Consider the following 20890-nt stretch of genomic DNA (forward strand, 5'->3'; position numbering starts at 1 on the left):
TGGGAAGGCAGAGGCAGGAAAATCTAGGCGCTCAAGGTCGGCCCTAGCTACATAGGAAACTTTAGCTGAGCCTGTTTTGAACATAAGCCTTTATCTCAAAACAAGCAAACAAAAAATAAACACAAACAACAAAAGAAAATATAAACTATCAACACACGTGAGCTGCCACACTAACTGCTTGTAGAAGCAGCCTAAGTTTAGTAAACAACTAGAGAAGGAAAGGCACAGAGGCCGATGCATACACAAGGTGGCAGGCACAGTCATCAAAACAGAACAAGAAGTTCTGAGAGGAGGGAAGGTCCTAAACTTGGTTGTAATTTTCTAGTAGATTTACAAGAAGTTAAATGGGAAACTGAGTAGAGACATCTAGGACCTTTGCAAAATGCCTTAAAACTACATGTTAATAAACCTTGAAATAAATAACTTATTTTTTTCTTACATTGTCTAAGACTCTAAAAGCTATTATTACATGGGAAGAGATTAAAATGGGCAGAAAGCATATTTTTAAAGGCTTTTCTTCATTAGTCATCAGGGAAATGTGTACTAAACCAGTGCCATGCACAGTCCACTCACTTGACTGGCTAAGAGTATAAAGCCCAACACTACCAAGTGCGGACATAAAAGCAGAGCAACTGGAATTCTCATACAGTGCTCATGGGAAATAATGACTCAGCAACTTTGAAAAACTTCATACTTCCTTCTGAATTAAAATGCATTAACTCGTGACCCCCTAATCCTATACATAGTTAAGATTTTTTTTAATCTGCCCACATGAATGCACATAGCAGTTTTTTTCATAATACCCCAAAGCTAGAAATGACCCCAACAACATTCCTCAACAGACAAATGGGCTAACCATACAATGAGATAATATTACTAAGCAAAGACTGTACACATGAATGAATCTGAAAGATAATATGTGGAATGAAGGAAGCTAGGTGCAGGACCTTGATGTGCTTAGATGATAGGAAACTTCAGAGAGGAAGTAGGTATAAGAAGGCCAGGATGAGACTTACAGGGGTCTGGCGGTGTACCACCAAAACTTTACCTAGCTATATACTTACACGTGTTTTACTGAGTATCTAAACTGTAAGTCAATATAAGGTCCAAACAATGAGCACTACCAACTGTGCCCTGTTAAAAAGCCCAGATCTCAGCCAGGCAGCCGTGGCACTTGCTTTAATCCCAGCACTTGGGAGGCAGAGGCAGGCGGATTTCTAAGTTCAAGGCCAGCCTGGTCTACAGAGTGAGTTCCAGGACAGCCAGGGCTACACAGAGAAACCCTGTCTCGGAAAACCACAAAAAAAAAAAAAAAAAAAAAAAGCCCAGACCTCTTTCCTTCTTAGAAACTGTCCATAAGTACAGGTACAAAACTTCTGCTAGGGTTTTAGGGTTTACCAATATGTCATTTAATACATTCCAAAATCTGAAACTCAGCCTTTTGTCCAATCTCAGCTTCTAATTTCCACGTGCCTGGGCTTGTGCTTGAGCAAACTGAACCCACACCTGTCTCCACCCCCCTTCCCTGTCCTTGCCTGACTACCTACTTCTACTTCTTTATGGGGCATTCTCTCCTTCCCACCTGACCTTCCAGTGGCATCTTCTACCCAGGCACCACCCAGGGCTTTTCTTCTTTACATATGTGGCCTGCAAAGCTCCATTCAGTTCCCACAGGTCATAAGACAAATGTTCACCTGGACGGATAGACCAGTTTTGACTAGTTAAATCTGTAGCAACCAGGGAACATCTGCTCAAAGCACATTCCCAGGCTCTCAGCAACCTCTCCTATTCAAAAGTGACCCCACGCACACACACCAAAGGAATCCCCAAAGACACCACGAGCACTGTGAACAACCTGGCTAAAGACTTCCCAAGCTAATCACCTGCTATGTCAGCCCTTACACCTCTGCCTCCGAAGTTAATCTACTCAGTGCACAAGAACACAATGGTGCAGCCAGGTCCCCACCTCCTGCTCTCACGGGCTATCCAGGCCTTGACCACCCTTCAGAGCCATTCACTTTTGTTCTCTGACACACGTCTCTCACTGACCTAGACCCTAACAGTAGACCAGGCTGGCTGGTCAGAGAGCATCTTCTACCTCCCCAGCATGGAATTACAAGCATACACACCTGACTTTCGTATTTAAAATTTTTCATATTTAAATTTTACTTCATGCCAGGCAGTGGTGACACATGCCTTTAAACCCACCACGGGCAGGGAAGAGAGGGCAGAGGCAGGCAGATCTCTGAGTTTGAGGCCAGCCTCATCTATAGAGGGAGTTCCAGGACAGCCAAAACTACACAGAGAAACCCTGTCTCAATAGTAACAATATTTATTCATTTGTGTGTGTATGTGTGCACACACACATGCAGTACATGTGTAGAGGTCAGAAGAAAATTTGCAGTAGTTCTCTCTTTCCATTATGTAGGTCCTAGGCACCTACAAACTCAGGTTGTCAAAGTTGGCAGCAAGCATCTTTTATCTGCTGAGCCATCTTGCCAGCTCCATATCTGACCTTTTTAATATGGGTTTCAACTCTGGTCTTCATGCTTGTGTAACAAGCACTTTACCAATGAGCCGTCTCCCCAGCCCCATGCCTAACAAGCACTTAATTATCTAAGCTATCTCCCCAGTCCTATGTAGTCGTCTTCAACCTTCCATTATTCCCATTTCCTCCATGAATGTTATCTCATGAGGATTTTGATCAACAACATAGATGGCACTATGTGCCTTTTCCCTTTATATTTCCTATTCTGAAAAAGAAATAATAATTATGCACACAAAAGCAACTGGATGAAAGTAATCTTGCCTCCATCATGGTCATCCTCAGACAATATGAAAATGGATAGCAAGCAAAGCTATTAAACAACTCTGAGCCAGGTGTGGTGGCACACACCTTTAATCCCAGCACTTGAGAGGCAGAGGCAAGGCAGATTTCTAAATTTGAGGCCAGCCTGGTCTACAAAGTGAGCTCCAGGACAGCCAGGGCTATACAGAGAAACCCTGTCTCATAAAAACCAAAAAAAAAAAAAAAAAAAAAAATGTATACCCAAAGTTAACAATCTAAACCACAGTAGCAACTAGCCCTTCTGAGGGCCAAAGGATTAGCTCACAGATTAAAGACAGATTTTCGTTCTCTGATTAGTATTAACTCCTGGCATCAGGCCAGGAAGGAGGACATATATAAACACAGCTCTAAAAACATGACTTCTCCTACACCGACAAGCACCTGAGCATTTTGCAGGTGGGCATGTGAGGGGAATCCCAACCTTGCAGAGACCAGAACCCGAAGACAGGAGGTTCTCTAAACAACCTGTAGAGGAGTCATGGCACAATCAGCAGGCCCTACAGCATCAGGCTTCTCCAGTTCGCCAAACACTTGAGGCTGCTGGACCCTCCCGCCCAAAAACACCCAACTCACTTGCCAAGAATAGCAAAAGGCTATTTAAAAACAGCCCAGAGCTCGAGAAATTACTCAGCACTTAAGAGCACTGGCCGTTCTTCAGGGGACTGAGGTTCAATTCCTACCATCTACAAAGAGCTAACAACCATACATGCATAACTCCAATTCCAAGGGATCTGACGGCCTCTTCTAGCCTCCAAGGGCACTGGGTATACATATGGTGCACAAGTACATGCAACGTACCCAGACACTTAAAATAAAATATATAAAACCAGCCGGGCATGGTGGTGAGTGCCTCTAATATCAGCACTCCTGAAACAGAGGCAGGTGGATCTTCATAAGTTCGAGGCCAGCCTGGTCTATAGTGAGTTCCAGGACAGGGCTAAAGAGAGAAACCCTGCTTCAAAAAATCTAAACTAGATAGATAGAGCCACAATCTAAACTCATGAACCAGTAGTCTGAACAAATTATAACCTAGAACAACTTGATAACACACTTTTGAACTGGGCCCAGGCAGTAGACTGTTCCCAGGGAAACCTGACCCAGTCCAGGAAAGGCAAGGCTCAGTGAGCAGCTCTAGCCAGCTCCAAAGCTACTGAAAGGGATTCCCAGTAGTGAAGAACTTTTGACCAAATATCACTAAACCAAACAATACCATGACTCTGGCAATATGTTAACTCCTGGAGTTAGGAAAGGGCTCTGCTCCTAACACTGGCTAGGCAAACCAGCTTAAAAGCACTTTGTTGCCAGCAGTGGCTCTAGTTCAATTTCCTAGGAACAGGGTTGCATAGGCCACAGATCCTCATGTGACTCCTTACTCTATAATGTGCTCATTCTGGTGATCGTGGGAGAACAGGAGAGGTAGAAGAGAGGATGAAGAGCAGCATTCTTGGTTAGTAGACCTAACCCCTACAGCCAGGCCACCAGCGCCCGGTCTGTTGCTGGTAAGGGGAGAAAGATGAGCCTCTTGACTGGACCTAGGATTCAGGACAGCTCAGCTCTGGGGCAAAAGGACAAATCAGTTTCTGCTGAGCCTCAAAGCAATCTCCTTGCAAACAATTTAGAGCCTTCTCATCCGGTCCCTGTGTGTGCCACTGTCCTTGAGAGATAAAAACTGGTATTCCCCCACTTTCCCCTGAAACCAAAGCCTAGATAGATACCTCTGAGCTTGCTCAGAGCACAAACAGAATGCAAATCGACCCAAAACCAAAGCCAGGACTGTTGCAGCCCTGGGCTAGCACACTACCCTGGAAAATAAATGCTCCTTTAAGCAGCACTTTGACGTTCTCTATCAATTTTATGCAGGTCTCACACAAATGCTACCATACACTCTTGGAGCTAAGCAGACTTTGCTCCTCTTTGCAGACACATTTAAGTGAACAATTTTCAGCACGCCTAATAAGTTACTCCTAAAAAACAACAAAAAGACTGTTAATGTCACGAAAGAGTTGCCAGAAAGAGAGAAGGAACCTAAAAATAGAAGCACAAGACAGCCCCAAATCTTGGTTGTGGCATGAGTGCAGAATAAATCTTGAGAAAATGTTTCTTCATAACCATAAACCCAAAGCCTGCTAGGGTGAGCTCCACAGCTTGCCACTCACTACAGATAGCAGCCTGGCACAGGGACACAGACTTCCGGGGCAAGTGACAATGGAGTCTCCAGTGGCTAGCCCCACAATTCCACCACACTTTCAACTCCTATACAGAAGAAAAGCTGGTTTCACTTCGTGACTTAACCAAACAGTGCATAACACATAAAACATGCAAGACCCTTTCCCTATGGCCACCCAGACAAACTAAGTTGTCAGTGAAGCATCCAGATGCAAAGAAAGCAGCATGACCAGGACCAGCATCAGAATTTTACTGGGGTAGACGGGGTGTCCCTGTGTACCTTGCCAAAATGTGTACCTTGCCAAAACTCCCTCTTCACCCATGTTCCTGGAAGACCCAACTCCAGGCTGGCAGAAGTAAATTCACACCAGACTACGAACAGCACAAGCACCCCTCCAGCTTAGACAGCTTGCTCATATGAATTAGGGCCTCCCAAATTCTGAAGCTGAGTATAGAAACCTCATTTACCCCAGCAAATGGAAAGAAACTAGACCTCCTAACACTCACGTCATATGCATGCTGCTAGCAGAGGCATGCCCTCAGGTCATGGGGTCACCTAGGCTCAGACCCACGCTGGGCCTCAGTCTTGCTCTTCCAGTCTTCAAATGAGCACTCTTAATAATTCTAAAACCTTAAAGCCCATTTTCTCCATTATTTGATGAGGCAACCAGATCTCACAAGTAATCTGGTACTAGAATAAAACTAAACCAGTCAGGTGCCAACACTGAGAGAGAAAAACTTATCTCTAGATACCTTACCCCCAAGCTGAATGCTAAGGCTACACAAAACTCAACACGCTCACCCTGTTAAGGAAACAGAATCTAAGTAAACTATCTCCACATGCCAGCCTTAAAAAAAGAAGGCAGCTCAGCAAGAGTACTTGCCTAGCAAAATCCTGAGTTCCACCCCCAGCACGAGGGTTAAAACAATACATATACACAGGAGGTCCACCCCCAGCACACAGGTTAAAACATACATATACACAGGCGTGAAAACTTGTAGAAAGAAGAGGAACTATGCCCAAGAATGCACCATGACAAGTGGTGGGCTAGCCTTGGCGAAATACTACCAATGGAGAAAATGCTGGGAGTTAAGATGAACCTAAGAACAACTAGAGGGTTGGAGAGATGGCCCAGTGGTTAAGAGCAGTGGCTGCTCTTCCAGAGGACCCAGGTTAAATTCCAAGCACCCATGTGGCAGCTTGCAAGTGTCTGTAACTCCTTATCCAGGGGATCTGACATCTGTCACACAGAAATACATGTAGTCAAAAAAAAAAAAAAAAACAATGCACATAAAATAAAAAATTGTGAAATATAAAAAATGAGCACACGCCTTTAATTCCAGCACTCAGGAGACAGAGGCAAATGGATCTCTGGGAGTTCAAAGTCAGACTGGTCTACATAGGAAACTCCATAGCAGATACTGTCTCATTAAAAAAAAGAAAGAAAAAAAAAAAAAAACCTGAATGCTAATAGCTTAGAGTAATGCCAAGCAAACAATAAGAAACATAAGGTGGGAGATGGGCAAAGTGTGGAGCTAGCAAAGAGAATGGCCAGTGGCCAGACACTCATTCGCTGCTCTAGGTAGGTAGCAGACACCTTTTCTCAATTGCACTTTTTTTGGGGGAGAAAGGGGGGTTCAAGACAGGGTTTCTCTGTGTTGCCTCCCGGGTGTTGGTATTAAAAGCTTGGGCAGCTACCACCCAACTTCTTCAATTGCACTTTTTTAAGTAAGGTAAAGCCCTGCACTGAATAGAAACAGTGACCAAGAATTATAACACTGAAAACTATAAAAGAATTTCTTCCTCACTGCTAGTTTTATACCACAGAAGTAAATTTAAAATAAAGCAGTTTATTTAATCCCAAGACTCACAAAACAGTTTGTTCTTATGACTAGTTGGAGGCCACTGTCACCGAGCACACCTGCTTAGCAAGTTTTCCAAAGTGGTCACCTAACCCTTTCCTGAAAGGGTTATCTCAGTAACCCAAGTCTTCAGGTAATGTTTTTGCCAGCACAAGGGTAATTTATGCTTCATTTATCATAGTTTTATGCCTAAAACAAGACACCTGCCCTGATACTAGAGCCTCCCAACCAACTCATTACCAGCACTATTTGGTCTGCAATGTTCCCAGAGCACCAAATCAGAGAATCCTAATCCTACTAAGCATATTAGGCTTCATAAACAAGGTTACCTTGCTCTTTACAACAGGAATTAACCAAAGGAGATGATGGTTTCTATACAATCTGTATTACACATAATGTATCTTTGGAGTATCCAATAACTTCTGTTCTGTTAAGTACCAAATTTCATAATATATAAACCAGATTGGCTGGAACTCTAGTTTGAGACTAAGTCTCAAACTATCCAGCCTTCTAGTCACCCTGATGCAGTAAGGAACAGCTAAGCAGTGGTTATTTAGGTAAGAGTCTTTCTTGGACTTAGAGGACCAGTCCAATTGCCAGAGAATAACACTGCACATGATAGGCACCCTCCACCCACCGAGACTCAGAGAGCATGGATGACACGCGAACACAGTCCCATGCCTGGACCGACCCTGGGCTACCTCAGCGCTCGCTCACCTGGGCCGCCGCCAGAACAGCAAGACTTGAACTGACACCACGCGAAGGCGCGCCTTGGCCCTGTCACCGGCCTCATTCTCAATCTTGGCTCTGTCTCCATTCCTTGTCCCTAGACCTTACAACCTCCTCCCGTGCGTCTCATCCCCCCAAGACCCGTCAGATCCCCTCTGGTCCCAACCTGCCCCGTCTGTCCAACGTCCGAAACTCTCTGCTCTCATCCCCCAGCATGTCAGTCCCTTTTCTGACCCCTCTGGTCTCATACCTGGTCGTTTCCGTCGGTCTCCCTCTGGTCCCATTCTGCGGCCGTCGCGTTCCCCTCTGGTCCCATCCCCCGTCGTAGTCCGACCCCAGTTCTGGTCCCATACCCCGGCTCCTATACCCGTCCGACACCTCCCGGTCGCATCCGAAACCAGTGCGTTCCCCGTCGGCTCCCCTCTAGTACCATCCTGGAACCGGATTCATTCCCCGTCCGTCTCCCTGTAATCCCATCCCCCGACCCCGGACCCCGCCGCGCCCGCCCACCTAGGCCATAGGCCTTCGCACAGATCCACTGCAGGTTGGCGGCGATCTTGGCCCGCGCCGCGTCGTAGCGGTCCAGCGGCACCAGGTCGGCGCCCTCCGGGGGCGCCTCCATCCTCCTCCAGCCTTCGGCGGCACAGCGACCGCCCGCGTCCACCATCTGCAGACAAAGGCCGCGGCAGCCCGGCCGCAACAAAGACGCCGCCGCCCTCCCGCGCCGCCCGCCCGGGCGCACGGCCCTTACTTCACGGCCGCCGCCGCCACCCAGGCTGCTGCATGCTGCGGGCGCCGAGCCGAGGCCGAGAAGGCGCCGAGCGGGCCGGGCAGGCGGCGGCGGGCAAGCGCCGGCCGAGGAAGGCGCGGGGCAGGCGCGGGGCAAGCGCGGTGCGAGCACGGGCCGGGGGCGGTGGCGGAGGCGCGTGCGCGGCCCAGGAGAAGCGGCAGCTGAGGCGGCGGCCAACGGGTGGGAGCTAACGCGCCGCCGCCGCGTCACGCAGGCGCACTTACCGCCCCCCGCAGCCCCACCTTTCTCCGCAAGCGCAGTAGGCACCGCCCGTAACACCGCCCGCTCGCCCCGCCCTCCTCCTGAAGGCTCCGTACCTGTCCCCTTCTTCAGATGCTCTGGGTACACCCTCAGCCCCGCCCCCAGCCCTGGTCCTGCAGAGTAGGCACGCCCCTCTAACCTAGCCCAGTCCGTGTCCTTAGTAGCTATGGACACACCCTCGGCCCCGCCTCTACTTCGTCCTCAAGGCTGCATACACGCTAGTCCATCCGGCCCCTCCCCGCCCACCCCCCGGCACAGTGGACACGCCCCTGTCCGGATCCCGCGCAGGCGCAGTATTCTCTTCTGAGGGCTAGCCTGTTTCCTAGCAACTTGAGAGACTAATCTCTGGCCTTGATTGAGCCTCAGTCCTGTGTGCAGAGACGTTCGCCTCTACCTCTGGCAAGGCCAGCTCTCTGAGAACTGAGCGCCCTTAGAGTCTGCACCGGTGCTGCATCTGTGGACTGAGATGCCAAGACGTCTCCGCCCGGACTGGCAGAAAGTGGGCGTCGCAGAGTGTGTGCGGCTCGAGAACTGCGCCTGAGATTAGCCCAGAGAAACAATCCCCGCAGCTCTCGGGAGTCCGGAGCAACCGCGAGCTCCGCCTCCTCCTCCTCCTCGGTGGGCACTATCAGATCTCTCAACCAGTTTTGGCATCTAAGGGAAATGGATGCCAGCCTAGGACCATCGTCGCGTGTGACCTGCATTTTAGTGCTTGAAAGGAGCAATAGTATATTTTTGAAAACTGGGTGCGGAAGGAGAAAGATGTCACTGAAGAGCGGACTGTGTGCGCACCAGCCCCTGGGAAGGCTCAGGAACCCTCCGGCCCGGGCGTGGGTGACCTTACTAACCATCATCTGCAAACTTCAAGGTGTTTAACTTCTGTCATTGCCAGAGCCGCCCTATGTATGAAGAAGGCAGTGTGTAGAGTGGATGTTGTACAGGTAGCTGTCCCTCAAGTCCAAGTGCATGTATGATGTAGTCAGAAAGAGCCGCGGATGAGCCTGGGCATGGTATCCCATGATTGTAATCCCTGCAGTGGGGAGACTGGAGGCAGGAGGATCTAGATGAAATTCAAGGCCGGCTTCAGCTACTGGAGATGAGACCCTGTCTCAAAAAACAAAACAAACAAAAAATGGATAGTGGCCTCATGTGGCAAGTATCTTGAACCCAGCACTTGGGAGGCAGAGGCAAGTGCATCTCAGTGACTTCAGAGCCACCCTGTTTCTAATCGAGTTCCAGGTCAGCCAAAACCACATAGTGAGACCCTGTTTAAAATAAAATGAAATAAAAATTGGTTAGGGCTGGGTACCCATGGAGAGACCGAAGAGAATGACATTTGGGCAGAAAGGAGTAAAAAGTGAGCCTAGTGTCTGTCCGAGGAGCAGTAGACTGGGCTGCTATGGTAGGCTGATCTAAACCCCGGTGTGTAAAACCAGCAAGGCTCAGACTTGGGGCCAAAGGTGGTGGGACAGCAGAACTTGGCCGGACTGGGATGGGGCCGGGGGGGGGGGGGTGGAATGCCAGGTAGGTAACAGGACAAACCTGAGAATATAGGAGAGAGAAGAAAGGGGGCCAGGGATGGTGGTCTGATGTTCTGGCTTTGTATTCTGCAGCTCTGAGGAATCCATTTGCTAGTTGAATGGTTTCAGACATGTTATCTGTGGGTAAAGAGCATTCTTACCTCCTTCCTGCCTTGTCTAGAGCCCCAGTGCCCTGTGGAATAGCAGGGGAAAGCAGACCCCTTGTCTTGTGATCTGGTGGAAGCATCCAGTTTGCACTGACTGTGATGCTGTTCGGTTTGATGGGTGTCTCTTATCAAGCTCAGAAAATCCATCCATTGTACATCTGTGTGGTGCTTTGTTTTGTATCTGGTGGTCATGTAGAGGCTTTTAGTCTGTCTGTCGTTTATAACATTGTCTGGTGTTCAGATACTGTTCCTCCCCTGTAGTCTGGAAGAAATTCCACTTGGCATGGAGCATAGTCCTTTTTATACATACATACATACTACCTAGCTTTGTTTACTGTGTCTTGAGTGTTCATGGCACGTTGTAGTCTGCAGTTTGCATGTGGTGTCTGTGTGGCTTTAGAAGCAGATTGCTAGTGGGCAAGTAAAATAACTTGGGAGTGTTTCTTTTATGTTCTTGCTTTGGTTTGACTTAATTATTTGAGCCACAGTCTTACTGCCATGCTGGTCTGGAATTCATTCTGTATGCCGTCACACTGACCTCCAACTTCTGGATTCTTCCTGCTTAGCCTTCCACAGTGTTAAGATTGTAGATGTGCACTGCCATGCTTGGCCCTTCTCACAGTTTGGGGAAGAGATGGTTTCTAAGTATCTGATAGACCTACCTTGACCTTGCCTCAGTAGCTGGCTCGGGGTGAGGAGAATGAGGTGAGTGCACGTGCCATGTGCACTTGTGGCAGTTAGAGGATAGCTTTCCAGAGTCCACTCTCCTCTTCCTCAGCGGATTCCAGGGACTGTAGTAAGTATGTCAGTTTCTTTTAAAAACACACACACGCACACATACACACACAGAGAGAGAGAGAGAGAGAGAGAGAGAGAGAGAGAGAGAGAGAGAGAGAGGGAGGGAGAGAGAGAGAGAGAGGTTATGGGAATATGTTCTTGTTTTAACCCCAAGTGTGGGATGTAGGGTTACTTCAGATGTCCACAGCAGCTGACTGATTTACCTCGTGCTTTAGCAGGGGTGTGATTGTGCCAGCAGCAGACAGTTTCTGGGATTGTGTGATGTTTGGAATTCTGGGGACTTTTCCGAGGCTGTATAAATGCCAGCGCCCCAAGAGTCTGTGTGGGCTGTTGGTTGGATTCTGTTGGTTATAGTTTGTTAAGCAGCATGTGCAAAGAAGAAAGAAGAAAAAATTAGATATCCTGACAGTAAAGATCAAAGCTGTCCCAAGCAGGTCTACACCCAAATCATCAGGAAGTAGTCTAATGACATCGTTGCCCCTTTCCAACCTGACTTCATCTGGGATTTCTTTCATTCTCCCCGCTATCTAGTGTTAAAAGGTTAGAATGGTGGAAGAAGAAGGGTAGAAGAAAAAAGAACCCACAAAGTAGCTAGCCAAAGTCCAGCTACAAGGGACCAAGCGTGGTGACTCTGCGGTGGCCTTTCAGACAGACTTAGTTCATTGCTAGAGGCCTGCTTAGGTCACCTGTTTCTTGAGTCAGGTTCCATACTTTGTGTCTTTCTAGGAATCTGTCCATTTTAATCCAAGCCCAGGGGTTTGGGCCTAACCAAGGCGAGAGGCAGAGGAGAGAAGGAACCTGGAGGGCTCGGGGATCTGGAGAAGGACTCCTGGTTTCCATGATGACTTACTATCCCTGACAGACACTTTTGTGAAACAAAGGACTAAAGGGATGGGCATCCTCGGAGGGTAGAATCCATCATGACAGGGACGGGATGGAAGCAGGAGTGTGAGGTGGCCAAAAGGAATGCCTGTGCTCAGCTGGTGACCTCATTTCTATTCAGTCTGGATCACCACCCTGTAGGACGGTGCCACCCACATTCAGGACGGGTTGTCTCACTTCAGTTCAGCCTCTCTGGAAATGCCCTCATAGACATGTCCAGGAGTTTTCCTCACACATGACTCTAAATCCCCCAAAGTTGATACTCAAAATTAGCCCCTTTTAGAAAGTTTGAGGTAAAGTGAACAGAAGAGTAGGGAAGGCATGGGATGCTGCTACTATAAAGGCAAACAGAGGCCCTCGGAGGCATGAGACACAGTTACTGTAGCAGAGAGACAAGGCCCAGGGAGGCAGTGCCATAAAGGAAAGCAGAAGCCCCAGGCATGGAGTGCTGTTGTACGGTGCTGGTCTTTGAGCAGAATTGCTGCCAGGTTTATCAGATCAACTGTGGAAGGAGGGAGTAAGAACGGTCATTGGGCCCTTGCCTGAGATTCCAGCTGCTCCCTGTGGCATGTCCCGGCCATTTGTAATAAAGCTTTGATTGCAGGTGCCCTAGCTGAAAGTGGAGACTTCCATCTTTGCACCTATGGGGAAGCCAACTATGATGGGTAAAGACCATCTGGTGCAAAGTCAGGCATAGTATCTCATGCTTTAATCCAAGCACTCTGAGTTAGGGGCCAACCTAGTCTACATAGCAGGTTCCATGACAGCTAGGTGTACCTTAAAAAAAATTCTAGAGCCAGGCATGGTGGCGCACACCTTTGATCCCAGCACTCGGGAGGCAGAGACAGGCGGATTTCTGAGTTCGAGGCCAGCCTGGTCTACAAAGTGAGTTCCAGGACAGCCAGGGCTATACAGAGAAACCCTGTCTCGAAAAACAAAATAAAACAAAACAAACAAAAAAATTCTGACGCAGCTGCTCTAGAGTCCCACACTTTTATAAGGAGCACTTTACCCATGTTCTGTAAGTAAGGCCAAATAAATTCATTGGTTCTGCACAGTGAACTTTGATTTGTCTTTGGGGCCTTACCCTTATGAAGAGGGGATTGGTATTGTCTCCCCAGGGAAAGAATTCTCACAATAGGTGCAGTTTTAGGAGGGAATCTGACACTAGGGAGCTACAGAAGGTACAGATAGCCGAGCTCTGGATGTCAAACTCACAAATTCACCTGCCTCTGAATCCCCAGTGCTGGGATTGATGGCGTGTGCCACCACGCCCAGCTATGCGAGGTCTATTTTAAGACTGGCAAGATTTCATCATTGGAACGCTCACTGATATACTGGAGCAATGGGAAGACCTGGTGCTGGATAGGACAGCAGAGTGCTGGTGTCATACAATTGGGCAGAAGCCTAGCAGAGAGGGCCTTCCTCCTTCCTCAGCATCAGGAAAGAAAGCAGGAGGTGTAGGGGCAGGAAGGTTGACCGGGGTGGGTACCAGCTACTTCTGCACTGGTGGCAGAGCAGGGGTACTATGGGTTAGATGCAGAAAAAGCCGGGACAATTGTCTGGACTGTATCCCCCCCGGACAGGAGCTGAAACACGAGCAAGGGCTTGGGCAGAGCTACTGAGTTGGACCAGGATAGAACCATCAAAGGATATGCTGGGGTCATTAGTGACACTGGTCCACATGGCTAGCAGGCAGGTGGAGGGTCCAGTAACACAAGGTGCCCTGGGCTTAAGGCACAGCCCGGGGTCACTTGAGACCAGCAGCAGACTGCACGGAGGAAGACAGACTTGAGCGTGGAGGAACAGTAGCCATCCTGGGCTGGGTAGAGCTGACTGCTGAGAGGCTAGTGAGCTTAGCCCTTGGCTTAGGCGCTGAGTTTGTTTTCATTTTTCAGGATCTTCCCTCAAAGCCATTTGATCAGGCTTCTGCACAGAGCTGCTGTCTTAACACGGGAAGGAGCGCTGCACCCGAAGGCAGGCTGTCCTAGCACCTAGAACCAACTCTACTCTTCTCTCTATTGGAGAAGCTATCAAAATTCTAAGGAGCCATGAGGAACAGCTTCCTCTTCTGTCCATCCTTGAATCCTCAGTCAGGATCCAATGAAAGTACAAATCAAACAGTGGGAAATGGCTTACCCCCACCCCCACCCCCACCCCAACTAGCTCGCAACCACAGCAGGAGGAAGTCACCCTGCCCTGAACGCTCCAGTGTCTCCCAGAGGAAGGCAAGCCAGGGCCAGCTTCCCTAACCTGTCTTCTCACAAATTCTGGTTCAAACTGGTCCTCCACCCCCATCCAGACATACAACAGGTATGAACATGAACAGGTATGCCCTAAGTCACTATTGTTGGGCATGGGCTCATCACAAATACCCAGGAGATAATGATGCAGCTAGGAGATGCGTGGTTCTGAGGACTGCTCCCAGTCTGTGGTGATAGTGAGTGGGATCCATGTCCCCAAAGAGAACAGTCACAGGCTTGATGTGTATGGCCCGCTAAACTCACCATTTCCTTCTCTCTTCCTGGCCCTTGCATCAGAGTTCATACTCAAGTGTCCACACAGACAGTAGGGAAATCAAAAGTGCCCTGGCCCAGTGTGGGTCGTGGAAAGACCACTGATCATCCCAACAGGAAGTTCTGGAAAAGATATCAAGACGGCACCACAGGAAGCTGGAAAGAGGCCACCTGGAGGGGCTCCTGAGGGCCCTGAGCAGGGAGGCATTTGTAACAGTTTACCTGTGACCTGGGACAGCTGTCTATCCCCATCCCAAGAGCTGAGAGTCTAAAGTGTCCTCACATATACTATATACACACAACTCTAGCAGCACCCAGTTGGAATTATGGCAGAAGCTCCTGTTACTAAGAGGCTGGGTGGCCCACTGAAAGTGCCCCCCATCCCCTTCCTGGACTCACTCCTGTTAAGTGTGAGCAGAGCTCAGAGGTGAACTGAGAAGGAGGCTGTTCCAGACCTCAGTGCAGACCCCCTGAGGTCTCCAACCAAAACTTTATCCCTTTGTGACATGGCTATGCAAAACCAGGTAGAAGCTAGATGTGTGTGTGTGTGTGTGTGTGTGTGTGTGTGTGTTTTTTTTTTTTTTTTTTTTTTTTTTTTTTGTAAACCTGTGACTTCAGCACTTAGGAGACTGAGGCAGGAGGATGGCAAGTTTAAGCCAGCCTCTGCTACATAGTAAAACCCAGTGTCAAAAAAAAAAAAAAAAAAAAAAAAAAAAGCAGACACCAGAATGGCAGTATGGACACAGAACTCAGAAATGTCCCCATCACCTGTCCTGAGGACTGTTCCCTGTTCACAAGTGTTTCCTGGGTAGAATTTGAGCATTACCGTTGAAGATTATACAGCCATTTGCTTCCTGTGAGGATACAGTGAGCCTGAGTCAAATTGTCAAGATGGGTTCAGTGAAAGACCTTCTCTCAAAAGATAAGGTGGGAAGGCTAGAGAGATGCTCAGTGGTTAAGAGCTATACTGCCTTAGTTTCATGGCAACTTGACACAAGCTAAATTCATCCAAAAAAACGGGAGCCTCAATTGAGAAAACGCCCCCATTTTCTTCTGTAAGATATTTTCTCAATTAGTGATGGGTCAGGGGACAATCCATTGTGGGGGAGGCCACCTCTGGGCTGGTGGTCCCACGTGCTATAAGAAAGCAGGCAGAGCAAGCCAGCAATAGCAAGTCTGTAAGCAGCACCCCTCTAAGGCCTGTACAACCACTCCCGCTTCCAGGTTCCTGCCCTGCTTGACTTCTGTCAGTGATGCATAAGCAATGTGAAAGTGTAAGCCAAATAAACCCATTCTTCCCCAGGTTGCTTTGGTCATGGAGTTCAACCACAGCAGCAGTAACCTAACTAAAACAAGAGCAATGGCTCAAGCGACCTGGATTCAGTGCCCAACACCCACATGGCAGCTCACAACTATCTTGGACTCCGGTTCCATTGCGGACTTTTGGCCTCCACAGGCACCAGCCACACATGAAGAATGCATACATAGAGCAAGACATCCATACACATATAAAGTAAAAAAGTAATGAATGTTTTTCAAAACTAAAGTGAAGAATGATTAAGGAAAGCACCCCTCACTGGCCTTGTGCATATATACATGCACTGACAGAAACTTAGGTGGGAGCATTTCCTGTGCTATTTTGACTGATTTGTTTTGTTTTGAGGCAGGATCTCTTTTTTTTTTTTTTTTTTTTTTTTTTTTGGTTTTTCAAGACAGGGTTTCTCTTTATAGCTCTGGCTGTCCTGGAGCTCACTTTGTAGACCAGGCTGGCCTCGAACTCAGAAATCCACCTGCCTCTGCCTCCTGAGTGCTGAGGATCTCTCTTATGTAGCCCTGTCTATCCTAGAATGGGACATGAATACCAGGCTGGCCTCAAACTCACAGAGATCCACCTATCCCTGCCTCCCAAGTACCGAGAATAAAGGTCTGAGCCACTATACCAGGCCCTATTTTGACAGTTTTGTTTAAAAAAAAAAAAACGGGGCTGGCATAAGCTAGAAAGATGGGTCCATGGTTAAAAGCACCCACCGCTTCTGCAGAGCACCCAGGTCAGTTTCCAGAACCCACATAACAACTCAGAACTGCCTCTAACTCCAGTTCCAGGAGATCCAACTGCCTCAGCCTCTACACAGCATACACTTACACACACACACACACACACACACACACACACACACACTTACACACATGCACTCACACACACGCACACACACACACACACACACACTTACACACGCACGCACACACACACGCACACACACACTTACACACATGCACTCACACACACGCACACACACACACACACACACACAAAATACATTTTTAGCCGGGCACTGGTAGTACACACCTTTAATCCCAGCATTTGGGAGGCAGAGACAGGCGAATTTCTGAGTTCGAGGCCAGCCTGGTCTACAGAGTGAGTTCCAACGAAGCCAGGGCTACACAGAGAAACCCTGCCTTGAAAAAAAAATTTTTTTAGAAAAACAGGGCTAGGAATATAAGTCAGTGTAGCACACTTGCCTAGTGTGTGGAAGGCCCTAAATTCCATCTTTGTAATGACAAAGAGGAAAAGAAATTTAAAACAGTGAACTGACTTTTAATTTGCTAAGTGTGGTGACATACACCTGTTATCACAGCACTACTGGATAGACTGAGGTTAAGGGATTGAGGGTTTAAGGCCAGCCTGTGCCATATAACAAGGCATTCCCTCAGAAGAGGTTGGCTTTTATCAGATTATCCAAAGGGTGACTAGCACAAGTCTTGACATGAGGTGGTGTGGGTGTGGGTGATACCCTCTACCTTCACCCCCTACCCCTCACTATCTGAGGCAGTCAGGAGAGCTGGCCTTGAGGGCATTAGAGCAGGAGAGCTAGCCCTGTCCCCTCACTGGCTGTAGCAGAAGCCAGAGAAGAAAACATACTTTTGACTCCAAAGCAGATCTGGAGCAGAAAAAGGGCTGCAGCCTAATGGGCATGGAGTGGAAACGCCCTGAACCAGACAAGATGTGCAAATGTGCTTTTAAAAAGGGAAACAACAGCCGGGTAGTAGTGGCTCGCACCTTCGATCCCAGCACTCTGGAGGCAGAGGGAAGGGGATCTCTGAGTTCGAGGCCAGCCTGGTCTACAGAGTGAGTTCCAGGACAGCCAGGGCTACACAGAGAAACCCTGCCTCAAAAAAACAAAACAAAATACAAAGAAAGTAACTGGTGCCAGCACTGGTACCAAAGCCAAGATTGGCCACATTTTGACAATATGCCAAGGTTGACTTCCTTTTCTCCCCTACTCCTGCTGAGCTCCTCATAGCTATGCAGATGCTAAAACTGATCGCTTCAGCAGCAGTTTACAGTTAAGGAAGGTATGCTGGATAGTTTGGTGGCCACTGAAGTGTGGCTGTTTATATCCAAGAGATAACAGGCAAATGTGGCATCACTGGCTATAATGGATTTATTTGGATTCATATTTGAAGGTTCTTAAGCACATATGATGAGACTGCAATCCAAATAAAGGAAGAGCTATGAATAAAAAGCAAAACTCCTAAAAATCAGCATTGCCCCCCCCACACACACACCAGATCTTCACCTGGGTAATTGGGGAATGTTTTAATTGAGGTGCTAATGGGACTCTACAATGGAAAGTGTATGAAAGGGACTAGAGTATCTCTACCCTAGCTTCTCAGCCAGCACTGGGCACCAGCAGAGCCCAGCACAAGGGCGAGGCTGCCTAGCTGCTCCCCCAAGGAGAAAATGCTACTTAAACTTAGTGCCTCTCAAAGACTAAACAGTGGGAGTGTTTGTTAGTTGGGTAGAGCCGAGCACTGAGTGGTCACAAACTGTAATGGCAGCTAAGGTTTGTGAGCTGTCCAGGAGTTCCAAGCTTGTGCCCAGCCTGATCTTCCTTAATATAGCCCTCTGTTCCTAAGTCCTGCAAGATGCAGCTCACAAGCTCCCAGGGGATGCCCACTTGTACTCTGCTTAGGCATCTCCTGCACACTAACTGACTAAAGCTCCTTGCATAGCCATTAGGCCTCTGGAGACAAGCAAGCTTTCCCAGGCTTTTGTGCATCCAGGGTTCCTAAGCTCCTGAGACAGCATAGCCCTATCCCAGCTCTGGACCGACTGCAAAGCACCTGCATGCCTGCCCTCCTGGAACATATATTTGTCTCCAACTCCCCACTCCACCCAGTAGACAACATGCTACCAGCAACTACACAATGGACTGATTCTGGCCTGGATTCTGTCTCATTTATTAGTCAGGATCTGTGGACCACACAGCCCAAACCAAGGATGTAGGCTATGTTTTCACCCATACCAGCTCAGGATTCCAGCTTTGCAGGGAATGAAAACAGTGGTCTGGATGGTGGCAAGTAGAAAAACTCCATGCTACCCAAGTCCAAGTCTGAGGTCTCCCAAGGCCACAGTGCCTCTGGCCACACTGCTCTGAGTGGTCTTCACACATTTCAAATCCAACTGTTTCTGGGACATAAGCACTGTTCACACTCTCATCATTCTGGGACCTTCTGAATTCCAGAGATAATAAGTGTTGCAGAACATGCCCAAGGCTTGACTTTGTGTGGCCCAGAGGCAATTTTGTCTTCACACATTGGAGATATGTCCACATTTCTTTGGGATCCACATTAAAATGGGTGTGAAGGGAGATGGGACTAGGCCCAGCAGAGTCTCAGGTCTGAGCAGGTGCCCAACAGCAGTTTCCAGACTCTTGCCCAGGTAAAGAAACTGAGTCATAGCCTCAAGGTAGAATTAAAAAACCCTCACAGGCAGCCCCTTAGTTCCAAAAGATCTTCCATAAGCTGGATAAAACCAAACATCAAGACCATGCCTGGGAAGAGGTTCTGAGCATCCAGGGAGATAGCCACTGTGACCAGGAGTCTCCAGTGAAGTCCATGGAATACGGCTGCTCCTCCAGAAAAAACCTAGGTATTCTCCACACGGTCAGCGTTGGGGGTGGGGAGACCAGACACATGGCATCACACGTTCTTGTTTGTTTCTTTTCTTTTATTATTGGTATGAGCTGGACTATTTGCGGCCTTAAACATCATGCACTGGACAGGAAAGGAAGTACGAGAAAAAGGACACAAGAGAGAAGCAGGAGTAGCGGCAAGATTCCGTAATAAAAATTGTAATTCATTCAATAGGTTATGTTTTGGCATTATGAAATCAAATACCCCTTCTCACCCTCCAAAGTTGTAATCTAAGTAAGAGGGTCGCCGTGGGACCCAGCTAGGTGTTCTGCATTCCCTCACAGGCTGTGACAGGCAGCGTGTGGGTGTAATTCTTGTAAATGGTCTCAACTTTTTACTTTCTTTAAATAATCTCCTTTGCTTCTTAGAAATTCCGGTTCACTGAGGTGACATATGTGCCATGGCAGGTCCCTTCCCAGCAATTGGGATCTGGGTTATCCATGACATGAATGAAGTTTCCTCTGCGAAAAGCCAGCTAGCCATCCTCCTGGAGGTCAAAGCCAGAGTGCCTGGATGTACGTCGGCTGCTATGACGCCTGTTCTATACCCATAGGAATATCTGCTGGCTCCTGGACACAGATGTTGATCTGTGGTAATCTACCAGCTCATTAAAAGAATTAAACTTCACCACCCACAGGAAACACTTCCCAGCTCCAGCTTGGAGCACCTTAAAGTGCTGTACATCATTTCCAAACCTGACAGACAGGGAGAAGTCTCCAGGAGCGCACTCACTCTCTCAGATCAGGAAGGCCCTGTCATGCTGCTGTTTGCTAAGCATTTCTTCTGCCTTGGCTCTGGGGATTTTGCCAAAAAATACCAGGGATGTGGTTTCATTTCTATGTAATTCTTGAGGATGAAGCCATCTTTCCACTTGAGTTCTGCCTTATACCAGTTCTGGTTATATTCTTCACTCAAAACCTTAAGGATGCCCCCCCCCCCACTTTGAAGCTCAGCTCATCGTCAGCAGTAGCTTTGAAGTCATATTTGGCGATGGCTTCCATTCTGAGTGTCACTCACGACCTTCCTGTCCATTTCCCTCTCCATTCCTTTCTTCTGCCAACCCTCCACTCAAGATCTTCACCTTTTACAATTTGCTATTTCCATCTCCCACTCCCTGTCTTCATTTACCTGTGCAGCTTTGCAGCTCGTGGGCACCTCCCATCAGGGCTCCCATGGCATCCTGCTAACAGGACATGTAGGTACTATAGGCCTTGTACAACCAAGCAGGAGACAAGATCCCAAAGAACCAGTCCCAAAATCACCATGTTGTAGTCACAGGGTGTGCATGGACAACAAAGCATCCCAGGTAAAGATGGCAAGGGTCTAGCAAGGGTAGAAAGCCAACAGGTCAGCTGACAAAGGAGTATGTAGTT

The 20890-nt window shown here is 48.1% G+C and overlaps 1 protein-coding gene across 9 annotated transcripts in view; it reads right to left on the minus strand.

Annotated features, from left to right (window-relative positions):
- Camsap1 (calmodulin regulated spectrin-associated protein 1) overlaps positions 1–8897 on the minus strand; it is a 56725-nt gene extending 47828 nt beyond the window's left edge. For 4 of the 9 annotated variants that reach the window (NM_001276359.1, NM_001276361.1, NM_001276360.1 and 1 more), the window contains exon 1: positions 8117–8617. In NM_001276359.1, the coding sequence (NP_001263288.1) occupies positions 8117–8273 (157 nt within the window). In that variant the 5' untranslated portion in view covers positions 8274–8617. Of the gene's footprint in view, positions 1–8116; positions 8643–8713 lie in introns of those variants that run through there. The other 5 variants (XM_006497898.3, XM_006497900.4, XM_006497897.3 and 2 more) reach the window with 5 other exon arrangements.
- Positions 8898–20890: the final 11993 nt, after the last annotated feature.

Source organism: Mus musculus, chromosome 2 (genome assembly GCF_000001635.26).
Source record: "Mus musculus strain C57BL/6J chromosome 2, GRCm38.p6 C57BL/6J".
Taxonomy (NCBI): domain Eukaryota; kingdom Metazoa; phylum Chordata; class Mammalia; order Rodentia; family Muridae; genus Mus; species Mus musculus.